General features: G+C 39.7%; 1 protein-coding gene across 2 annotated transcripts in view; it reads right to left on the minus strand.

Annotated features, from left to right (window-relative positions):
• The window catches only part of DOCK11 (dedicator of cytokinesis 11), a 183,188-nt gene that overhangs the window by 39,201 nt on the left and 119,010 nt on the right, over positions 1–24,977 (minus strand). For both annotated transcript variants that reach the window (XM_046673239.1, XM_046673238.1), the window contains 9 exons: positions 20,740–20,806; positions 19,176–19,223; positions 17,288–17,430; positions 15,915–16,030; positions 13,072–13,209; positions 9,119–9,301; positions 6,803–6,916; positions 4,064–4,279; positions 3,918–3,975 (listed from right to left, as the gene is read on the minus strand). In XM_046673239.1, coding sequence (XP_046529195.1) covers positions 3,918–3,975; positions 4,064–4,279; positions 6,803–6,916; positions 9,119–9,301; positions 13,072–13,209; positions 15,915–16,030; positions 17,288–17,430; positions 19,176–19,223; positions 20,740–20,806 — 1,083 coding nt within the window. The remainder of the gene's footprint in view (positions 1–3,917; positions 3,976–4,063; positions 4,280–6,802; positions 6,917–9,118; positions 9,302–13,071; positions 13,210–15,914; positions 16,031–17,287; positions 17,431–19,175; positions 19,224–20,739; positions 20,807–24,977) is intronic.

The following is a 24,977-nucleotide window of genomic DNA, read 5'->3' on the forward strand; positions in this document are numbered from 1 at the left end:
GTGGATACCAGGGGAAAGGTGGGGTGGGGGGTGGGCACAAAGGGTGAAGTGGTGCACCTACAACACGAATGACAAACATTAATGTACACCTGAAATTTCACAAGATTGTAACCTATCATTAACTCAATAAAAAAATTTAAAAAATAAATAAATAAATAAAATATAAGTAAAATGAATCTACATGTTAGTCATGATACCATGTTTGGGAAGACTTTTTAGGAAGAGTCTCCACATGGGTGGCACTATAGGAGGCAATCAGACACTGAGCTTTAGATGTGAAATGAAAGATAAATAGTTAACTATAGGAATTGTAGAATTAAAAAATAAAATGAAACATGGTTGTGTTCTCATAGCCAAAACCAGAGTGACGCGACTCCCACAAGATGGCTTCAGTATGCCCTAAAGCTACTCATTCAACTGCCTTAAAGAAAGTAGCTTGGCCACCAGGATGGACAGTGGGAGACTTCTTTGCAAAAGCCCATTGTCAATGTTTAAACCTAACTCAACTGTTTTACTATTTGAGTAGTTGTTACAATAGTCAACAACACTGTTTTGAAAGGGAAACTTTTAGGCAGATTCCTCAAATAGACCTGCTGGATCTTGAAGCCCTTCAAGACCAAGACTCCTTTTTTTCTTTTTTTTTGTTTCTCCCCCGACCCCAGCTCTATTGAGACATAATTGATATACAACGCCGTGTAAGTCGAAGGTGCGTGTTTTGATCTGGCACATGTATATATTGTGCAATGATCACCACGGTAGTGTTAATCACCACACATAATTACCATTTTTTGGAAGAGTGAGAACATTGAAGATCTACAATCTCAGCAACTTTTAAGTATATAATACGGTATTGTTAACTATAATCACTATGCCGTACATTAGATCTCCAGAACTTACTCATCTTTAACTGGAAGACTATACCCTTTGAACCACCCCCAGCCCCTGGCCACTACCATTCTACTCGCTGTTTCTACAAGTTTGGTGTTTTCAGATTCCACATATAAGTGAGATCATACAGTATTTGTCTTTCTCTGCCTGATTCATTTCACCCAGCATGATGCCCTCAAGGTCCATCCACGTTGTCACAAACGGCAGGATTTCCTTCTTTCTCATGGCCAAATAATATTCCATTATATATACATACCACATGTTCTTTATCCATTCATATGGATCCATTTCGTGTGTTTTCATGTTACTAATTTGTTAGTAGTTTCAATTCAGCTTGAAGAACTTCTTTCAACATTTCTCGTAAGGCAGGTCTAGTGGTGATAAACTCCCTCAGCTTTTGTTTGCCTGGGAAAGTCTTTATTCGTCCTTCATTTCTGAAGGACAACTGTGCTGGATAGAGTATTCTTGGTTGGCAGGTTATTTTTCTTTCAGCACTTTGAATATATCATCGCCCTCTCCCCTGGCCTGTAGATAGTCTTACGGGGATTCTCTTGTAAGTTACAAGCTTCTTTTCTCATGCTGCCTTTAGGATTCTGTCTTTGATTTTGACAGTTTTATTATGTGTCTTAGAGAAGATCTCTTTATGTTGAGTTTGTTTGGGGATCTATGAGCTTCATGAACTCAGATGTCCAAATCTCTCCCCAGATTTGGGATGTTCTCAGCCATTATTTCTTTAAATATGCCTTGTCTCTCCTTCTTTCTCTTTCTCTTCTCCTTCTGGGCTCCAATAATTTGCAGATTGTTTCTTTTGATGGTATCCCATAGATCACGTAGGCTTTCTTCACTCTTTTTTCTTTGCTCTCCTCTGACTGGATAATTTCAAAGGTCCTGTCTTCTTGTTCACAGATTATTTCTTCTGCTATATTCATTCTGATGGTAATGCTCTGTATTGCATTTTGCACTTCATTCACTGTATTCTTCAGCTCCAGAATTTCTGTTTGGATCTTTTCTATGATTTCCATCTCTTTGTTTAACTTCTCATTTTGTTCCTGTATTGTTTTCCTGATTTTCTGGAATTGTCTGTTTTATTGTAGCTCATTGAGGTTCCTTAAAACAGCTATTTTGAATTCTTTGTTAGGTAAACTGCAGATCTCCATATCTTTGAGTTTGGTTACTGGAAGATTATTGTGATCCTTTGGTAGTGTCATCCTTTGAAGTCTTGCATTGCTATCTTCACATCTGAAATAGCAGTCACCTCCAATCATCTTTATTGACTGACTCTGGGAGACAAATACCTTCCATCTGCCCTGCTAGGGATTCTGAAGATTTCAGAGACCTTCTATGGATATGCCTGCTCCACATTTCTTGTTCCCTCTTGTGGCAGAATTCTTAAGCTTGTATGCCTTCTCTCCATCATGCAACACAGCAGGCCAGGTGCTGATAGCCTCCCTTTTGCTTTCCCAAAGGTGGTGCTACAGATCACATTTGTGGTCTCTTCCTGGCCCATGGATTCTGGCCAGCTTTCTGCACGTGCTCACTAGCTGTCTGCCAAAGCTTGCTCTCACTGTTATCAGGAGCCAGCTACAGGGTAGAGGAGTGTGTGGTTGAGGCATGTGGAGCAATATGGGTGCCTGTGGGCTAGTTGGGGGGATCCACAGGCTAAGTGCCCCTAGTGGCTTGTTGGTGGGCTGCTTGATGGAGTCCATGATGCAGTTAGTAGGATCCGTGTCCTTTTTTTTTTTTTAACTGAGAAAGATTTGCCCTGAGCTAACATCCACTGCCAATCTTCCTCTTTTTCTATGTGAGCTGCCACCACAGCATGGCCACTGAGAAACAAATGGTATAGGTCCACACACAGGAACTGAACCCGGGCCACCAAAGCAGACTGTGCTGAACTTAGCCACTAGGCCACTGGGGCTAGCCCAGAATCCATGTCCTTTTAATGCCCTCTGAGAGTCCTATCTGCCACTCTCCCAGCCTCTTCCCACTCCCCAGTCATGCAGCTCACAACTCATTACTCTGACTGGGGCAAGAGAGAAATGGGCCTCTTTGGAAACATCCTGTACCGCTGGGGAATCTGGATGCCCACTCACATGCTCTCACATTCCCCTGTGGAAGAAATCACAGGCGAGAATATCTCTTTTGGCACTGAGCAGTGCTACCTTGGGAAAGGGATGACACAAGTCAAGTCAAACTATTCCTCTTACCTCCTCCAATACAGCCAAACTTGTATTATTATTATTATTATTATTATTTTGCTCCAATGGCACGCTGGAACTTCTCCACCAACTCCTGGACTTCCACCAAATCCCTTGTCCATGGGTGATTATCTAAGACAGTGTTTTCCAGGAGCTCCCAGACTGCAGCTGAGAGGGGCTGAAGCCAATTCATGGGTCACTGCAGGGTCCACAGTCAGGACCAAGGTCTATCTGCCTATTACCTGATGCACAGGGAGGCAAGATTCCTCCTAGGTCTCTTGGGATATGGTGCTGGATTCCACAGCTCCCAAAAAGGCATTTTGTCCATGGATGGATGCCAAATTGGTGTGGAGTGGGGTATACAACAAGGGATCTCTTATTAGGCCATCTTGCTGATGTGCTGACTCCCTTTTAACACTAAGGTATTGTTGCACTAAAGTGGCTGTAGAAACAATCTGTGGGCAGTTGTTGGTGAAGTTGAGGCAGATGAGGGGAAAATAAGTGATTTCTATTATCCAGAGCTTCTCGTGAGCCCTGAGAAGAATTTAATTTGTGGCAGTCTTCCAGGGAGACAGTCTTGGAAAATAAACATTGGGATTCAGGCCCGGCCCTGTACTATTTAACTTAGTCTTGTACTCTTCATGAAAGCAGAAGGCAAAATGAACAATACAGTTTTCTTTTATAACAACTTCTGTTTAACACTGAATGAGGCTAGAGGTGGACATATTTTTCAGAGCTCAATTATATCACATTCATAGTTGCAAGCTACAAAAATAAAAACGACTATGCTAACTGAAATTCTCCCCATCTCTAAGAACAGAAATATCTTACTTTTTCGATGAAGAAACTCTGCTACCAAAGCTGCTACATGGACATAACACATTGCTGCCTGAAAAAAGATGACAAAGAAAGAACTGTCAGAATGTGCTCCAGGGGTTTCGCAGGGTTTTGTTTAGAAGAAAGTCTTAAGCAGTCACCTCTGAAAAATCTCCATTTTTTATATGAATCTTGGCCATGCTATCAAGCCAGGTTTTCCTGAGCTCTGGAGTGCTTGCATAGGACTTGGCTAAGCTATACTGGAGATCAATTAGCATTTCAGGGTCTTTCTCATGCTCCTTCATTTGAGCAGTGGCCATAAGAACGGTACGGATTCTCTTGGTCAAGTCTTTGACTTCTGTGGGAAAAGCAGTTGCCTAATTTCAAAACAAACAAAAAAGACAGGTTTATCAATATTATTGATGTACTCTAAGCCTCGGCATCCAATCCTACAAATAACATACGATTTTTACTCCTTGTTACAGTTCTTGCTATTTGGCATGTGGCATATCAAAAGAGCTTTAAATTAATTCTTTTAAAAATATCCAACTAGTTCAGGCTTCAAAAGCCGTACACTTGACAGCAATATATTCACAACCCATAAGAGCATGGACTCTGGAGCAAGACCACCCAGCTTTGAACCTCAGCTCCTCCACTGTGAATTCTACAGCCATAAGAGTAATCCGTATTCGCCATTATTGTGTAATCTTAGTTACAGCAGCAACTAGAAATTGACAGCGTATCATGTATCAGGCAGTGGTCTACATGCCTTACATGTTTTGATTTTTACAACAACCCTATGAATGAAGTACTACTATACTTCATTTTCCCAATGGGAAAATTGAGGTACACATCATTCAGGTAGCTTGGCCAAGTCTCGCAGTTGGTAAGTGGTAGAGACAGGATTCACACCCAGGCAGTCTGGCTCCAGAGCTGGTGATCTTAGCCACTATTCCATACTGACAAGCATATCTATCCCATCCACTGACGACCACATCAGTAAGGTAGAAACCATACTGCAAAGATTTCCACCTACACAAACAAGAGGTTATGAATCACAGAACACTCTTAAAGAATTTAAAGAAATGATGGGCATCTCTCAAAGTGCTGTTTTTGTCCTCCAAAACCACTAAGTTAGAGTTTCCTCTTTATCCTGGCCACTATTAAGAAAGTCCTATCACTTCCTCTTAACCCCAGTGGAGTAATCACAATTGTCTGTAGGATTCAGAGAAGATAAGTAAAGAACAGGTAGAGGGATTAGGAAGTTTTTCAACATGAATATAACCAAATCTGGAGGAAACAGTTGTAAAAAGTGTCTTCTTGATCCCTTTAAAAATAATAATTATAGGGGCTGGCCCCGTGGCCGAGTGGTTAAGTTCGCGCGCTCCGCTGCAGGCGGCCCAGTGTTTCGTCAGTTCGAATCCTGGGCACGGACATGGCACTGCTCATCAGACCACGCTGAGGCAGCGTCCCACATGCCACAACTAGAAGAACCCACAACGAAGAATACACAACAATGTACCGGGGGGCTTTGGGGAGAAAAAGGAAAAAATAAAATCTTTAAAAAATAATAATAATAATAATTATATACACAAAATCCTTTCTTACACATTAATAGAGATTCCACTTACTGGAGGAAAGACATACATTGTTGTAACAGAGTTGCTTGGTAATGACTGCGCTGCCAGAATAAAACTAGGTTATTTCAGAAATGAGTCATAATAAAGATATCCTACCAAGGAGAGCCAAAACAGACTCCATTTACTTTGAAAAAGCTGCTAATCCAACTTTTATAAAACATGGAATTAAGGATGGTAACAACTGGTAAAATAAACTCAGAGTAGGAGTAAAACACCCTAAATGACATAAGTTGTTTCAATCCTCACGGGATTAGTTGGAGCATAGACTGATCCCCCTAGGGAACCAGTAGAACTGGCTGAAAAGCAAACTTTCCCAGCATGAGAACGGCTGGCATTATTCAGTGTTTTTTTCAGTCGAAGCAACGCTCCTATGGGAATATTTTTTGGTACGCAGATTCTACACATTCCAAACATCAAGTATGCTGTGACTGTGAGCTTTTTTCTTTTTCAGATTTTACACAATATTGTCAAATTATGCTAGAAGATGACCTTTCCCAAGAAGGGGATGATTCCTCTGGGAGGAAAAATCCTCTGCGGGCAAAGGATTCTTCTTCCCTTGGACCCATGTATCAGTGAAGATCAGAACCTGCTCTCCATGCAACAAAACAACAGATGAATTTTTACAATGTTATAGGTTTTAAGCAGAAAGGTAAGAAAGAGGAACGGTGGTCAGGGTCCTAAGCTTGGCCTCAGACAGCTGGTGCCTAAGAATGACAGTCTTGGGTTTGGGCTTGCCAGTAAGAATCTATGGCAAGCCACAATCAATTAACAGATGATTCTTGAAAATCAGAAAATCATCAAATAATGATCCCTTCTGAGGAATCATGAATTATCATCTGTTGGCAACGGATTCAGGCAGCTGTCAGCTACTCTAAGAAGTGAAATTTCAAACTCAATGCTTAATTAACCAGTATTATACATGGTGACAACTGTTAAGAAAGGATCCATTTGTTTTCTGAGCAAGTTTAGAAATCAAGCCCAGAAAAAAATTCAAATCCTACTAGGCCTAATAACTATGGATACACAGTATAGTCATTCATCCGTCCATTCAACTAATATTGAATATCTGCTACGTACCAGGCAGTGTTCTGGGTGATAGAGGTACAGTGGGTATAAAACAAAGCCTTGACTCACGAAGCTCACATTCTACACACTCAATACTATCAAAAGCTGTGAATCCAATGACTATTTAACTCTAGGAGTGCAAACTTCCCTGAGAGCGAAGGTGGTTCTAATTTATTACTTGAAGTGAGAACATACCTTCATAGGTCTGTCACTGTTTGCAAAATTATTGATAATGAACAAAGACTCCTGAAATCTTGATCCTCCACTTAATGCTACATCAGCTATCAGCTGGCTTACAGCAATTATTATCTGCAGGAAAAAGCAAACACTGATTTTCAAACGTCTTTTGAACAAATGCTGCTTATTTTCATCATTGTATAAGCCCATAAGCACTCATATGAAACACTTCTTGTAAAGATTCTACACAGTTCCATCCTCATCTATTTTCTTCATACATGAGGGGTTTAAATTCTTCTACTAAAATAGCAACTTCAAATTTTATTGGGACTTTTCTTGGTTAGATGTGAAAAAATTTTCAAAACTCACAGCACAGCTAGATCTAAAACTTTTTTCATAATAGTGAACTGATACAGTGGTGGTCAGGTCTCCACTTTGAATATGCTTGCTAGGTAGTAGCCATGGCAAAGCTGGGAATAAACGACGTTTTTCTTTAATGGCTTCTCATTCCTTTTCACTAGTCTATTTCAGTGTGCTGAATCCACAGCTCCAGCGCCTTAGCTCCCTTCTTTATTTCTGACCAGGGCCTACCTAGTTTAGACAGCAGGATATGTAACAGCCTTTGACGGTGCTTTTTCACCTCTCAGGATTCCTCGGATGAATGCCTAAGTGATCCATGATAGAGCGTTAATGGTCAGATGCTTTATCCCCGATGCTGGGATGCAGGATACTGTAGGAGCTAGGAGTGCAGCCCCTAGAGTCAAACTGCCTTAGAGTCAAATCTTGACTTTATCAGTTATTCACTGTGTGGCTGTGGGAAAGTTATTTAACCCTTCTGTGCCTCGCTTTCCTCATTTGTAATATGAGGATGATAACAATATCTACTTTATAGAAGTGTTATGAGGACTAAAGAGATCATAATCATAATAGTACTAGTTAATTCTTTAGTGAGCACTTACTATGTGCCAGGCATGGTTCTAAGTCTTCATGTTTATTAGCTCATTTACAGTTGAATAAAGGCCTTGAGAGAACTGATGCTTTGACCCAGAAGAATGGACTCTAATGGGGAATTTCAGGCATACTGGCACACTAATTGCAGAAACGTTTTGGGGGAAAGTGGCATTTGAGTGACATCTCACATAACAGTGAACAGTAAAAGCCCTAATATGTAATGCTGGCCCTAGTATCCGAAAGTAACTATATAACAGATTTTTACAGGAAGCATATACTGCTACAGATTTTTACATTAATGATGACATTCCTAAAAAGCTGCTTATGGCAGTTTCCCCATTTATAACTCAGTCTCCAATGGGACAGACCATGGCAGTAAAGATATAAATATGACCAAGGATTTCCCATATTACCAAGAGGCCTACTGAGCCAAGAAGTCCCAATTGTGGTTAACTTCAGAGCTGTTTCAACAAATAAGCAAAAAAATATGGAGATATTGAATAACAACTACCATGTACTAAATGTCTGTTATGTGTTAGGCATCATGCCTGGCACTACACACTATTTCTAACCCTCATGATAACCCTGCAAGGTGAAATATACTTGGCCTCATTTTACAGATGAGGCAAATAGTTAAGATAGATTGAGTAATTTGCCCAGGGTCACACTGTAAGTAGCTGAGCTACGATTTAAGCCCAGGTTGGTCTGATTCCAAAGCTCATGCTTTCCACTAAACCTTAAGACTTCTCTCATTTTTTTTTACTAACTGGGCACATGGGAAAATAAAAAACACAGACCGTATTATCTGCTATGGAATATCTAACAAGTGTTTGTTTGTTATAGTCATCTTATTAATTCTCACAACAACCGTATGAGGTAGGTATGAATATTTACACTATTTTGCAGAAATTGAGGCACTGAGAGACTAAGGAAGGAACCTGCTCAAGGTCACACAGTGTGTGGTAGTCCTGGAAGCTGGACTAGTCTAGGCTCTCAACATCTACGCTCTAGAGCAGTGGTGTCCAATAGAAATACGATGTGAGCCACGTGTGTCATTTTAAATTGCCTAGTAGGCACATTAAGAAGTATAAAATCCACCTGTGTGGTAAATTTTACTATACTTTGCTTAACCCAATATATCCAAAATATCATTTCAACATATAGTCAACATAAAACAATTAAGATATTTTACTTTTTATGGTACTTAGTCTTCAAAAGCCAATGCGTATTCTATATTTATAGTACATCTCAATTTGGACTATTCACGTCTCAAGTGCTAAACGGCCCATGTGGCTAATAGCTATTGTATTGGACTGGGTGGTTCTAGATCTTGCTCTAGAGGCTAAAGATTGAATAGAAGAAAGAGCTTTGATTTTCACTGACCTGCAGATGTGTCCTCAAAAAGGTTTTCCTTTTGGTGTACTCAAAGTTGTTTCTCATCAGAAGATACAAAAGTGCAGATGCTTCATTCCTGGTTGAGCTAATCTTCGAGGTGCAGCACTTTAAAACCTCATAGCAAAATGCAGCACACATGTTTACCCTTCCTTTGAAAAAGGCTGAGGGAAACTAAAGAACAGAAAAACATAAATAAGTATATCCGAGAACCCAACCATAAAAATCAATCAACTACCAAGTGCCTAGTCTACTCTCACCTAAAACTACAGTGGGTGCTTTGAGGACACAAAATCAACATCAGGCGAGGGCTCTGCTCTAGAGAGCCCAACTAGTTAGAGACATCAAGACTAGCATGTGTCAACGACGGAACAATTCAAGTCAGCATACACGTCACTGCAAAAATGTGAGGGACTCACTATAAATGCTACAGATCTGCAAAGAGCCATGACAGTCTGGAAAACATAATAAGTAGGTTCCCCAAAAATATGTATTAAATTCTTGAATGACTGAAATGATGAATGGTCGATGGGTCTTAATTTGGGCTTTAAAAATGGAAAGGACAATCAACGTTACTTACTCTTTTGCTTTATATTTAAACAGTTTCTTATATTATGAAGTTCCAAATGCTGAGAAAATTATAGTGGGAATCTATTCGGCAAGTAAAGTTGATCTTTTAATGGAATGGGGTATAGACGAAGTGTACACACCAAACATACACGTGCATCCTCTACTCATAAACAGTGTTGATGAGGATAGATCTTGCATAGAAAGAGTACAAAAGTGACTAATCTTCAAAACAGCCGAGTGGCTGTTACATTGAGAATGCATTCAGTCTCCCTTGTGGAAGATAAACTATACATATAACACAGGCTTGTTACAATCTCCCGTGCCTACATGTCTAGGCAAGCAAGTAGTAAGCTGCTTCAGAGTACACAATGGATGTTTATTTTCAGAGAGTATGAAGCTCAAGGGCCACCTTTCAAAATTATTTCTTGGGAATCTTGAATTTAAACCCATGTTATAGGAACCTATCTTCTTTTTATTACCTTAACACCAAGTGCAAAGCTATGCAGATAAGGAACGTTTAATAAATGTTTTCTGATTGGTAACTGGGAAACCTCACCAATAGTTTCACCAGATTAAACCAAATCCTGCTGGGCAAGATACTCTAGAATGAAAATAAAGGGGTAAGGGAGGACACAGCTACAGTGCAGTTAATCCACTATAATAGGTCTCTACCTACATCACTTGTCTGAGTGGGCAATGGCCAGTCATCAGCGACCTCCCCATTGCAACTCCAAAGGACTCCCTTTCCCTCTTATCTTATTAGACCACTCTGGATCCCATAATAATGCGGAAATTCCTTTTTCTTTTGGCTTCCACGATATCCTTTCTTGCCTTTCTTCCTACTTGTGGCTGTTCCCTCTCATATCCTCTACCGATTCCTCTTCCAACCCCTTCTATGTTGTTTTTCTCCAATGCACCACTCTTGACCTTTTTTGTTTCTTCCTCTACATACTCTCCAGGGGAAATTAAACCACTCCCATGGCTTCAATCATCACTCATATGCTGACGATCTCCTTAGTTCATTATGCTCCAGCTAAACTGGGCCTTTCAGTTTCCTTTTCAGTTTCTTTCCCAACTCTGGGCCTTTGCATATGCATGTCCTTCTCCCGAGTGTTCTTCCTTGTGCTTGTCAACTGGCTGGCCCCTTATCATATTTCAGGTTTCATTTTAAAAGTGACCAACCTATCTAAAGTAAGATATTACCCACAAATCCTTATTCTCTATGTCAGCAACTTAGTGCCTTCCTAGAACCTATCATAATTACTATTTTATTTACTTGTTTATTTTTTTGTCTCTCTCTACCCCTACTAGCCTAAAAGCTTAATGAGAGCAGACTATGCTTCTTTTGTTTCTCCATCACTGTATCCCTAGTACCTAGTACAGAGCTTGACAGAGAGGTGTTTAATAAATATAGTATGGATGAATGAATGGACGGATGACGTCTTCAAGTCTAGCTCTCTAACCTAGATCTCTCTCCAGAGCAAAGATCTATATATCCTACTGCCAATCTTAACAGCTCTAACTGGATATTCTATAGGCACCTTAAATTCAACAGGTCCATAAAACAGAACCCATTAACTTTTGCTCCAAGTGTAGTCTTTTCCCTATATTTCACATCAGCCACCATACCCCACCATCCAGTGAACTGATGACCAAATCCTATAAATTCTATCTCCTTACCATGTCTTATATCTGCCTTTGACACTCATCTCTCTACCCTCTTGCAGCAAGTCTTCTTACTGCCTTTAGTATTGCCACTAATCTGTCTTCCACATTACTTTTCAAAGAGATTTTTCTCTGCCCACACCAATTCACTTTTAATACAAATCTAACTGTGCTACTTCCACGCTCCCTGACGCCTAAAAGATGAAGTCTAACTCCCAAGATGAGTACACAATCATCTGGTCCCCATTTACCTCTTCAGTCCCATCTCTTTCTGAGGCCATACTAAATCCTAGCTCCACAGCTGCAGAGAAACTTTTGCTAAATGGGAGCATTTCCCCTCCTTTTCATGCCCACCCTCAGTTCTCTGCATAGACTTCTTTTATCCTAATGGCATTTGTGGATGTGCGTACATGTGTATGTGTGTGTGTCTGTCCGTTTGTCTTTGTGTGTGTTTCCCTCTACTGAACAATAAGCCCTCAGACTGTATCCCTGACACCAGGTGTCTAACACCAGTAAGTACATATCCAGTAACCGTTTGCTAAATGAATTATTTCTGAATCGCTTTCCCTTAGTTTCTTGTAACATGCTTGTATTGAACTCAGCTTTCCATATATTTCTTTATTTATAAATTGTATTAAAGAATGGCAATTTAGGGGTCAGCCCCGCGGCCGAGTGGTCAAGTTCACGCACTCCGCTTCGGCGGCCCAGGGTTTCACCAGTTCGAATCCTGGGCATGGACATGGCACCACTCACGAGGCCATGCTGAGGAGGCATCCCACATGCCACAACTAGAAGGACCCACAACTAAAAATACACAACTATGTACCGGGGGACTTTGGGGAGAAAAAGGAAAAATAAAATCTTAAAAAAAAAAAAAAAAAAGAATGGCAATTTAAAAACAACCTTCAAATCTACCTAATTTCTGTATCAATTAAATGCAACAAGCTGCCATTCAAAGAATGATGATGAAAAAGTTTTCCACGCTTAGCAATCCAATTACACAAATCAATTAATTGGATTTGTCTTGTTGGAGTTATACACACCAGAGTCGAGGTCTAGAATGCGCCTTTCCAAAATTTTAACTCCATCTTGGTTTATATTGCTTTTTATTACATTTAAAAGCTATCAAAAACAAACCAGAAATAAATCTTTGCTATCTGTTTCAGTCATATTTATTCCTAAAAGCCTAGTCTGAGGTTTTTGCTTATTAGAGGTTAAGTGATCTGAAAATTTAGAGCCCATAGATAAGGTTAGCATTATAAGGATTCATTCATCTGAACACATATTGAATACCTACCATTTGTAAGATATCATGTAAGACCCTGGGGTTATAAAACTTGCTCTCTGCTTTCAAAGTGCCTATACAGGAGTACACTAATAGTTTACATATCTTCAGCATGATAATACTTTAAAAAAAGCAAAAGAGAAGAAAAACTAGCAACGCTGGTAATTTGAAAATGATACCCTTCAAAGGCGCCTACTAAAAAGGGAAGAAACGACAAGATGAAATAAAAAGCACTTTCCGAATTGAGGGGATTCTTGGTCAGGCCCTCTTTATGTATTCTGCTCTTCTGTATTTATATTTACAAAGGTAGTACTTAACGGCTTCATTATCTGAGGTTTGCAGATCATCACAACGCTCCTCGTTCCCATCTTTCCATCTTGCCATGAAGCGAGCCCACTACCAGCTAGAAAGCTTTTTTCCTTACCTTACTGATGAAAGCCCGCAGTGAAGCAAATACATGCTTCAGCGATACTTCAGATTGTCCATTTTTAAGAAAAGCAAGATGAATATCAAATACTTTCTTCATTAATGGGTTGTGGCCATCGTTATTTAAAAGTTGGTTCTACAGAACACGAAAAAAATACATTTTGCAGAAATAGTTTATGCTGCTGCCCACCCCCCACCCCCCAAATGTGAGAACTGACTTTACCAATCCCTCCTTATCAAACCACTGCTGGAAAAAAGTTTCAGAAAAATAAAAAGTTGAATATAATTTTAAAACATTTGTGCCATCTTTCAACTTGGAAATCTCAAAATACTACATAAACTATACGTACACTTAATTCCATCATTTTAAACAGATGAAAAGAATTATTTTTCCAATGTAACACAGCAAATACAGAACTAGTATGGGCAGAGTATTTTCTATTAACCTAACCATAACACTTCTCAATTGAGAAATCAGTAAATTAAAAATGGATACAAGGCTTTGTATTTCTCTGAGGAAGATTAAATAATGTAAGAATTAAGGAAAATATCAATTCTATCCTAAAAGTCTATTATCTAATTTACTCTTAAAAGTATGTTTAGTGTAAGATATATTTAGCCACTGGTGACAAATTAAACCCTCTGTGAGTAGGAATAATAACAGATATCACAACCGAACAGGCCACGTAAATTGTTTAAATGCTCTTTGCAAAGAGAGACACAAAAGAAACAACAAATTTGAGAGATCTATTGGTTTGTGAACCTTTTTTTAAAAAAAGGAATTGGTTACTTTCTCTAGCCCTAGTTTCCTATTCCTCAAGAAACTAATGAGCAGGTTATAACTTGGCCCAAAACAACAACAACAACCCAAAATAATACGCAAAGTTGTGACAGATCTAATGGTAACATCAATAGCTAGAATTCCTGAATGGTGTTAGATTTTTCTGTCTCTTTCCTTACTCTATTTCCAACTATGGTGTAGTGGTTAGAAGTACGGACTCGTGATAACTGGCCTAGATCTAAATCTTGGTTCTGCCACTGACCAGCTATGTGACATAACTTCCCTGTGAACTTGTTTCCTCATTTTAAAACGAGAATAACAGCATCTATATCATAAAGCTGGTGAGGATTAAAAGTGAGTTCATATTTGTATTTTTAAGTTTACTGAGGTACAACTTACATACCATAAAATTTATCTATTTTAAGTATATGGGATTCAATTATTTTTAGTGTATTTACAGAGTTGTACAACCATCACAATCCAATTTTAGAGCACTCCCCTCACCTCAAAAAAATCCCTGGTGCCTATGTGCAGTCACTCTTCTTTTCCACCCTTGGCCCCACAATAACAAAGTGAGTTACTATTTGTAAAGCAATTAGAATAGTGCCTGACATCTACTAAGTTATATGTTTATTAAATAACTAAGAAGTATCTGAATAGGAGGAAGGAATATAATGCAAGCCTTGAGACCAAATTTCCTTCTGATTTATTAGCACAATGAAAAATGAATTTGGGGGTTGGGGCCCATGGCCTAGTGGTTAAGTTCAGTGCGCTCCACTTTAGCAGCCTGGGTTTGGTTCCTGGGGACAGACCTACACCGCTGGTCAGTGGCCATGCTGTGCTGGTGGCCCACCTACAAAAAAATAGAGGAAGATTGGCACAGATGTTAGCTCAGGGCGAATCTTCCTCAGCAAAAAAAAGAAAAAAAAAAGAACTTGGGTTGCGTTTTTATTTTATTTATTTATTTTTTTTTTTTGAGGAAAATTAGCCCTGAGCTAACTACTGCCCGTCCTCCTCTTTTTTACTGAGGAAGCCTGGCCCTGAGCTAACATCCGTGCCTATCTTCCTCTACTTTATATGTGGGACACCTACCACAGCATGGCATGCCAAGCGGTGCCATGTCCGCACCTGGGATCCGAACTGGCGAACCCCGAGCCGCTGAGAAGTGGAACGTGCACACTTAACCGCTGAACCACCGGGCCAGCCCCAGGGTTGCATTTTAATCAGAACCTAGTACTTCATAAAGGGATTCTGCAGCCTATTTCTTATTAATATCTAATTCAGTTTTCCCTTATAAGTCTCTTCGAAAAGCACAGGCCAGGTTTCCATAGAAAATCTGGAAGGCTGAAGCAATTAACTGAATTACTTAGGGAAGGGAGAAGAAAAAAAAAAATATCTGTATAACTCGAGTGAAAGTAAGCAAGATTTTTCACTTTTGAGTTCTCCCACTAACATTACCTCACGTTATAGTTATATATTTTTTACTTTTCAAAGCACTCTCACATCTATTATCTTATTTTACTCCTTCGACAATTGTGCAAGCTAATTGCTTCTACCTTCTTTTTTTTTTAATCATAGCAATGACGGTTTGTACTGAGAGGCAAACATCTGAGTAAAACCACTAAGTGATTGACAAGGGAAGCCAGCCAGCCCGCCTGGACATCATCTAGCCTGACAAGATGCTTCATCACACCCCATCACAGGCACTCCATCACGGTATCTGGACAAACTGATACAATAACAATTTGGGCTAAAAATGACCGAATATCTTACTGAAAGTATGAAAGAGAATTATTTTTAAACATGAAAATAAAACAAATTTAAGAGGTAGAAGGGAGCTTAAGGGCAAATTAGTCCCATCCCCTTCACTTCGTGGACGCGGCAAGTGAGTCTCAGTGAATTCCCAAGGTCACACGGTAGCCAAACTAGGGCTGCCATCCAAATTTCCTGGCTGCTCATTCGGGGCTTTCTCACTACACTGTGCTTCCTCTGACTAGTTAATTTTTGGAGAACGTTTTCTTTGCAGTGATGCCAACTGAATTCTAACTCTTCATTTTTACCTTGAAGCACTGGGTGAAAAACGAGATGGTATCTAGTACTGTGAGGGCAACTTCTGTAGCAGTGTTGCCTTCAAGAAGTGCCTGATGGAAAATGTCTGCCTCAGTTGTCGTAGAACCTAGGATGAAAAAAGTAAATGAAAACCGCCTAACACAGAGATGCACGTAACAGTTCTGATTGATACTTTCCCCTCCAAAGACTCAGAGACAAGCAAGAAGAAAGAAGCCTCTCAATACCTGCAAACGAGTTTCACTGTACTTAGTCCTTAATCAAATAGGGCTTTGGTTAATCAATTCTACCGATAATATTTACTTCAGCTCTGTATCAACAGCTCTGCAACACATAACTAGGTGCCTACTTCTTTGGAGCCAAGACTGCAGTTATGAACTATGGTGATGTAACTAGGAAATAACATGGGAGATATTTTAGGTCACGCCACTAATTATGTGTGCAAAATGAGAAACTCACAGAAATTCAGCTACATTACATACAGTGGCACCCTATGGCCAGATGTTTTCAATTATGACAATGATATGAGACTTGTTTCTAAATCAGAAGAAAAATAAAGCATCTGGGCCAACTGAAGGAAGTAGGTTCATTGTATTTTTACAAGTGACCAGAGCAAAGTGGAAGGCTATAAGACTTTCATTTTTTTCAAAGGTCTGGAGTCCATAAGCTCAGGGTCCACCTGCTCAAGACATTTGTTTTTATTATTAGTCCTTATCACAAACCCAGTCTTACTGGCTCCTCCCCTTCTGCAACCTCCAGAGGACTGTATGGAAATGAAAATTTTCTCACTCTGACTTTTCATTAATATTTACTTTTCAGAGGATAGCTTCCTTCCCCAGCTGGGCAAGACTTCCCTCCTTGTCCTACTCGCCTTGTCAATACTTTAACCTGTGTGAACTACACCTTTGTCAAAAGAATATTTACAGTTCTTTGATTTCTGCTGTCGGCTCAGCATGTCTAATCCCTTAAAATTACTGAATGATCAGTAATAGCTCTAAAGAAATACTATACATACTATTATATTAAGATGCCATTATTTGTGCTAACATTTACAGTAGGAATGAAGGCTATCCAATGTAAAATAACATGATGAGAACAATAAGTGAGTGGTTAGAATTAATTTCTTTAATACTGAACTAAGAAAAAAACCACCAATACCTAAAATTGCTAAAAGAAAATCCATGCCTATTTTATTATATACTCATGTATGATGACATGATTATATATAAACCCACAGAGATATGCACATATCCATGTATGTGAAATCACTTCCAATCACACTGATGATTTAAGCCAAAACTTCTTTAAGGTTAAATAGTATTACACGTCTGTTTCAAATGGGTACCCTACACACATCTTCACTTACTGTGATTAAGTGTAAACGAACTTTCCAGGCTACTAAGGTGCTGAAGCCGGGCCTGCATCACTCCTGATCTATTTCGGAGAGCTGGCATGGTTTGCGATTTTCGGTCTACTCCGAAGTGTTTTGACAGCCAGGCATCATGCACCCTAAAATAAATTTTAAAGTTAGGAACTGGAATACTCTAATAATATATGTCAATGTTAGATTTTTTTAAACTAATAAATGATTAAGTTTCCACATCAACACTGTACTATGCTCAATATTCTACTAATTATTACTTGGCTTAAATGAGGCGCTACCAGAAATTGTATAAAGTTTTCATGTAGATTTAAAATAGCTTATACTATAAGAATACAATTAAGGAATTTAGGAAGAGTTTCTTACTTTCCTTTTTCTCCTCAAAAACCTCAGAGTAAAGAAGCCAATACTCCAATAAGATTCCATCTTTTTTCTGGGGAGGTGAGGAAGAGCAGGAGTCAGAGAAAACAGTGAGAGGGGTGCTCACAGTCGAAATGAGGTGGAGAGAATTCCTGGAGTTAGATGTTCAGGAATGAGTGCCAATCTAACCTGTTTCTGGACTTGCGTTAAACTTGGATCAGAAATTTTTACTCTGTAAACATGTCTATCTGGTGATATAATGGTTAAGATCCTGAGCTTTCACTGCCACGGGTTCGTTTCCCAGTCAGGGAACCACACCACCATCTGTCAGTTGTCATACTGTGGCAGCTGCATGTTGCTGGGATGCTGAAAGCTATGCCACTGGTATTTCAAATTCCAGCAGGGTCACCCATGGCAGACAGGTTTCAGTGGAGCTTCCAAACTAAGACTAGGAAGAACGACCTGGCCACCCACTTCTGAAAAACTGGCCATGAAAACCCTATGAATAGTAGCGGAGTGTTGTCTGATAGAGCGCCAGAAGGTGAGAGGATGGTGTATAAAGACCAGGGAGGGTTCCTCTCTGCTGTACACAGGGTTGCTAGGGGTTGGAATCGACTCCAGGACATTAACAAGAACAAAAAAATCCTATTGCTAGGATCTGCAAGTTTTCTTTTCATTTTAAGGTTCCATTTGAAATAATTACAATCGAGTCACACAGGAACTAAGGAAGAAAAAAAGTTTGTCTATCCTCTATAGTAAACACAGTAGGAGAGTCAGAAGAACCTTAGAGGTTAAGGCTCATGGCGGTAGTTACCACGCAAGCTCTAAGCCATGCGGAGAAACAGTAGAAATCGTCACCTGAATTACTATTATTAGCATGTTCCAGAGACTCAGCAATAAACCCCACCCAAACTGTGCCTTCAGTTTTTGGAAGTGCCATGGAATTTAACTTTAAAAAAAAGAACTCTGAGTTCCTTTAACGACTAACTCTACCCCTAAAATACATCTTATTGAAATAAGCAAGTAATCCTTTCCGTAGGGTCCCTTAAACATTTTAAGTATTTATTTCACTAAGACTTACAGCAAAAAGAAATGGATGATATACACTGCACGCCCCAATCGCTGTTAGGGATTTCTATTTACCTTAGTAACTGAGGCGAGTATTGATAGGTTGTAGAGAAAAGTATAGACCTTATGGCTGTCCTCACTTTATGATTTCCTGTCTTCCCCTGGATCTAGCCCTTTCTCACAGCCTTCAGAAAAGACAAGCATCTGCTCTAGGATTAGAACAGAAACTCTTCATATCAGTCTAACTATTACCCTTTGGAAAACTTAAAAATATATCAGTTCACATTAGTTTAATTTAAACTTTGAGTTAGGACATGTTAAATAAATCATGGGTATCTTAACGTTAACTCAAAATTAATCATCTAGCTTTTACACAGCATGATTAAGACTGCCCTCTGTTGGAAGAGAAGGGGAAAAGTGGAAATTGCAGTGCTATGCGAGTTACCTTGCTATGTTTCTTTTCCCCATATATCTAAAGTGAAACAGACATACTCTAGAAAGAAAAATAATAGCATGTTAGTAAGATATTACCATACTCTGCATTTCAACAAGTGATATTTGAAAAATTTAAGTCATAATACAACAACGTATGCTTTGGTATACAGAAATAAATACACACATAACTACCTGTGGGCTTGCCATATTTTATCTTTCTACATTTATTTGCTACAATTACAGTAGCACCAAAAAGCCCCATGTTTTCATATACAATTCTAATGCCATTTAAAAAAATAAACCTGTCAATGCAAATCATCCTTTGTGTTCTATAACATCTCATAGCAAAGATCTCCAGCTTAGTCATTAATACCTAAAAAAGGTTCTTAAGCCCTAAAAATTGGGGCAATTGCTATATTTTTTTTTAAGATTTTTATTTTTCCTTTTTCTCTCCAAAGCCCCCTGGTACACAGTTGTATATTTTTAGTTGTGGCATGTGGGACGCCGCCTCAGCGTGGCCTAATGAGCGGTGCCATGTCCGTGCCCAGGATCTGAACCGGTGAAACGCTGGGCTGCTGAAGTGGAGTGCACGAACTTAACCACTTGGCCATGGGGCCGGCCCAATTGCTATATTTTTTAATAAGAGCATTAAAATACTTCCTATTATTGAAAATCTCAAAAATCTATACAAAAGTAGAGAGCATAGCATACTAAACTCCCACATACCCACCACCCACCAGCTTCAATAATTATCAACTCCTGGTCATTCTTGTTTAACCTCTACCCCAAACAGGTCCCCTGCTCTCCCCTCCACACTCCCGACCTCCTGTATTTTTTGAAGCAAACACCCAACATCATACATTTTATTAGTAAATATTTCATTACAATTAGTTTATTTTTTTTAATCTTAATTGTTGTTTTGTTTGCTGACTTTTCCTGGAAAATTTTCAAAGACTTTAATAAAATATCTGTTTTGGTAGATATGCACATACAATATCATGTATGTGTGTTATTTACTTAAAAATTTCTGACATTCAAATTTTTCTTTTAGCTTTGCACTAATGATGTAAAAATAGCTTAGCATATAATACAGGACAACTTCCCACCTCCACCTACAAAAAAGACTAGCTTTTTCCCCAAATGCCTTGGAATAGAAAGAGAGATACACATATATGCTTTTCTGAAGTAGGTAGAATTACTCAGCTCTACAGAAGACCACAAACTATAAATTCCAATCATTTGAGCTGCTCCCTTAAGCCGGCATCTACTCTAAATGAACGATTTAGGACACCTGATGTCATGCTTAGTTGCCTAGATCACAGAGAGACTCCCACTGGACTGTAAAGACTATTAGCTAGAGCTTTCTATAACATCAAAAGCATTCCATCTCCATGGTTTTCCACTATGTGTGAAGAACCTGTATGCCAGCCTCTATAATGTCAAAATAGTTTAACATTTCCTACATTAGTAAATAAGCTGTTGAAAACAGAAAAAAAGGCAATATTTTATTATGTATAAAAGTTAACTTCCCCAAATAAGGGAAAACCTTATCAAAATAAGTTAATATAACTTACTCTAGAAGTACAAGAATGTTTATGAGCTCCTGAGGAGATACTTTATTCCAGTAAGTTAGAAGAGTATCTGAAAATGGAATAAATAAAATGTTAGAGCTTGAATAAAGCAAATAGCATAGTGAATCTCAAAGCACCAATAACAGCTTCAATCGCCATCAATGGCCAACTCTGTTTCATCTAATCTTCCTCTCCGAGCTCACTGTCCAATATACACATTGCATTCTCTTAATTCTAAATATATCATTTAATCTGTAAATATTTCAACTGCAACAATTATTTTTATTTACTTTGTAAACATTCTTTTGGATGGCTTATCCTAATCTTCATACTATCCCTGAAGACAGAAGGAAAGTAGACCCGGGGTTTTCAATCAACTTCCCAAAATTTTATGCAAGATGTGGTGTTTATGTGCATTTTTCTGAAGGGAGGGTCAACTACCTACCTTTGCCTCCTACTCAAAGGGCTCTGTGAACCAGAAAGTTTGAGAACTTGAAACTTTAGAAAAAGAGACAGGTAACTTTTTTTTTCCTCTTTGCCCTTGGAATATAAACTCTGAAGTCCTGGCAATATGTAAACACACACACACTGTTAAAAACAAAATAACAGGCCTAAAATGAAGTCATTTATGCTAAGCCCCATGTCAACAAACCAAGACTTAACTTATAGTTGCAGCTCTCCCAGAAATGGAACCTTAAACTGGTCAATCAGGAATCATCTGATCAGTACTAGTTAGGTGATCTGCCTGAGAGACTCCTGCCATCCTCCAAAGGAAAGTAACTTTGCAATAACCAACTTGTTTTTCTGCCTAGTATAATTTCCTTGCTTCTACTCCCTTCTGCCCATACGAGTCTTTCATTTTGTATAGCTCCTCAGGGCTCCTTTCTACCTGCTAGATTGGATGCTGCCCCCCCCCCTTTTTTTTTTTTTCAAGATTTTTCCTTTTTCTCCCCAAAGTCCCCTGGTACATAGATGTCTATTTTAGTTGTAGGTGCTTCTAGTTGTGGCATGTGGGATGCCGCCTCAGCGTGGCTTAATGAGCGGCGCCATAGCCATGCCCAGGACCTGAACTCGCAAAACCCTGGGTCGCTGAAGTGGAGTGTGGGAACATAAACACTTGGCCATGGGCGGCTGCAGAAATCTAAAGGGAAGAATGCCAGTAGCCAGGCTTTTTCTTTTTTTTTTTTTTTTTTAGGAAGATTAGCCCTGAGCTAACATCCGTGCCCATCTTCCTCCACTGTATATATGGGACGCCTGCCACAGCATGGCTTGACAAGGGGTGCGTAGGTCCACACCCAGCATCGGAACTGTCGAGCCCCAGGCTGCAGAAGCAGGACCTGCGCACTTAACTGCTGCACCAGCAGGCCCGGCGGATGCTGCCCAATTTAAATAGATTTTTGCTCAAATAAACTCTTAAAACTTTTAATATGCCTCACTTTAACAGTATACACACACACATATATGGAACTATTTCCAATATAAAAGTCTCTAAATCTATCACATATACTTCTCTCGACTTCTTTCTTTACTTCCAACACACCCAGTTACCGAGGTTTAAAACAAAAAATTGCTACCACTACACATTCCTTTTTTACCCTACTCAGATAAAGCTAACGCTGTCAGCAGATCCTCTTCTAAATGTAAAATGTTGCAGGTATCACAAAAGTAGGCAAATGACCGAATCACCAACCGAGCTGGAGCCTCCGGAAAACACAGACGGAAGTCTAGGTAATGCTGGCTATATGGAGGGGTGAGCGCGAGGGAGGAGTGGGGGGCGTTTGACTTTACTTCCAATTGTCTTCAAGACCATGAGTATTGATAGGTTTTCAATGATTATAAAATACTGATCATGAAGAATAAAAATGCTACAATCAAGTCAAATTAGATTCGTTTAGAAAATATAAAGCAAGTGGTGACTATCGGTCGTCCGTCCTTCACCCCCTCTTGGGGTGCCTTCCGGTTCTGAGAGCCAGGGCTTACCCAGAAGGCACCGGGTTTCCGGCCTCTCCTCACAGGGCGGCTTGAAGGCGCCATCTTTCCTCTCCGCCGCCCGCTGACTCCTGTCGCCAAAAGGCCGGTACCTCCTTTCCACCAAAAAAACTGGTACCTTCTGTCCATCCCTGAGCCACCCAGCGTTGCCCTGCGCCCGGAGGCAGCTTCGCAAAGGACTCTAAAAGAGGTGAGGGGCTCATCCCTTCCGCGCGGCCCAGCTCTAGTTAACAGCTCCTGCGCCATTTTCGCCGCGGCGGCCGTGCCAAGCCGCTGGCCTGTCTGAACCGTTTCCAGAACCTCAATCGGTGAGACACGATGCAGGCGGGGAACCCGGGTGGAGAAAACAGAGGAGATGGGAAGCAACCTTCCGGAAAAGAGAAATTGCAGCTTAGTGTATCTGATTCGGCATCCGATGATTTTAAAAAAACCTGGCTAGCGCTGAAAGAGCTCCACGACAAGGAGCTCCACCGCATACAGACAAAATTAACCAGTCTGAAGAAACAGCGTTTGGCAGACGGAAGGTGGACAGGCTCCACAGCCAAAATTAAAGAGTTAACTGAGCAACAGAAAGTCCTCAGTGGCACCATTCAGGAGTTGCGGGAACAATTAAACGCAAAAACATGTGACCGCTGTTCCATGAATGAAGCCTACAAGAATAAACTACAGCAGGAATTTTATGATGTCCAACAAAAAAATCTTAACTTTATTGCCCAGCTCACTGCAGAAAGGAATAAATTAAGAGAAGAAAATAAAAGGCTTTGTGCAAGCCTAAAATTGAATCAGGAACAGTTTCACCCTACTTTTGCTGATAGTGATGACTTCTTTCCTTGTACTCAAGGGACTATGTCAGTTTTTTCAGTGAGGGATCCTGTGCAAGAACCTCAGGTGCATCTGCCTATCAGAGGACTAAAGCACTCACGTACCGAACAGATGAAATCTGGAGGGAAAAAAGAACAGCAACAAAGTTCAAAGTTTTCAGTTCCATTTTATAGTCAGGAGGTCTTTGAGGTGCCAGAGACTTCTTTTGAGAAGACTCCCTCTAACAGCAGTAAGTCTTCGCTAATAATCGATGCCACCCAGAAGTCCCCTGCAAGTTTTCTTTTAACGCCTAAACTTGCCTCTCAAAGGGGCTGTGAATTTCAAGGTATCGCACACCTTCCTGAAGACAAGCGTGGCCAGCCAAAAATGAAACAGATCGCCGTACAGAAGATGTCCACACCACAGCGTGAAACTCAGATTGACTTACCCTGGAGCCTTTCCAGTATTTCTACAGGAGAAAACCCACCTACTCAAATAGTATCTGAAACATCACCGGAAAATATGCCTGATTCTAAGAGAAGCTTGTTTCCTCCTGTTACACAGGGTAAGGAAAAGTTCCCTTTAAATATATTTCGTTTTGACTATACTTTAAGATCTAGTGGGGAAAGATCAAAAGCTACTATTGCTGGTGACAACACTGGGTGTTTGATGAGAGGTGGCAATAACCAGACACCTTGCCCTGAACAGTCGACTTCGGGCAAGAATACTAATGAATATACAGGCGCAGAGTATGGTGCTAGTAAGCCTCCAGATGATACCCAGAGAGTCATTTCAAGATCGACCATAAAGAGAAAAGCCAGGGTGCAGTTAGAAAGAAGGAGGATGTAGGTTTCTCCCTCCCTCTCTCTTAAGGAAACTTTCTTCCTGTCAATTCAGACTGTAACTGATAACCCCAGACTTTGATTCCATTTCTCAGGATATAATAAGGCAATGAGACCTAAAAAAATTTTGGCGAATGACTAAGACTTTGAAACACTAAATTATTGCCAGTTAATAAAATACAGCCGCAAATAGAAAAGGAAACTCATTCTTCAGAATCCCTCTACTTCCATCTAAAAGCGTAGAGGTCTACCATCTTTTTGTTGAAATTGTTACTACTGCTTATGAACTAATAACAGAAAGCCAAGAGAGGACCTGAAGGGCATGGACTTGTAAGACTTCAACATTTAAACAGATATAGAGTGACTAAAATAAAATACTGGACAAGACAAGGTAACTGGAGTATATCCATTGAGAAGAATCCAGAAGCAGATATTTTTCATAATAAAACGACTATGACTTTACACATACCATACAGCATGACTTTAAATATACAAAAGATAAAGAAGATATGTGACACAGACTGTATACTAGTTATTCAAAGCACGCTTTTAAAAATCAAAAAGCAAGAGCAAAAGAAAGAAAAACCTAATTAACAAAGACCAAATATT

The sequence above is a fragment of the Equus quagga genome, chromosome 10 (genome assembly GCF_021613505.1).
Source record: "Equus quagga isolate Etosha38 chromosome 10, UCLA_HA_Equagga_1.0, whole genome shotgun sequence".
Classification (NCBI taxonomy): domain Eukaryota; kingdom Metazoa; phylum Chordata; class Mammalia; order Perissodactyla; family Equidae; genus Equus; species Equus quagga.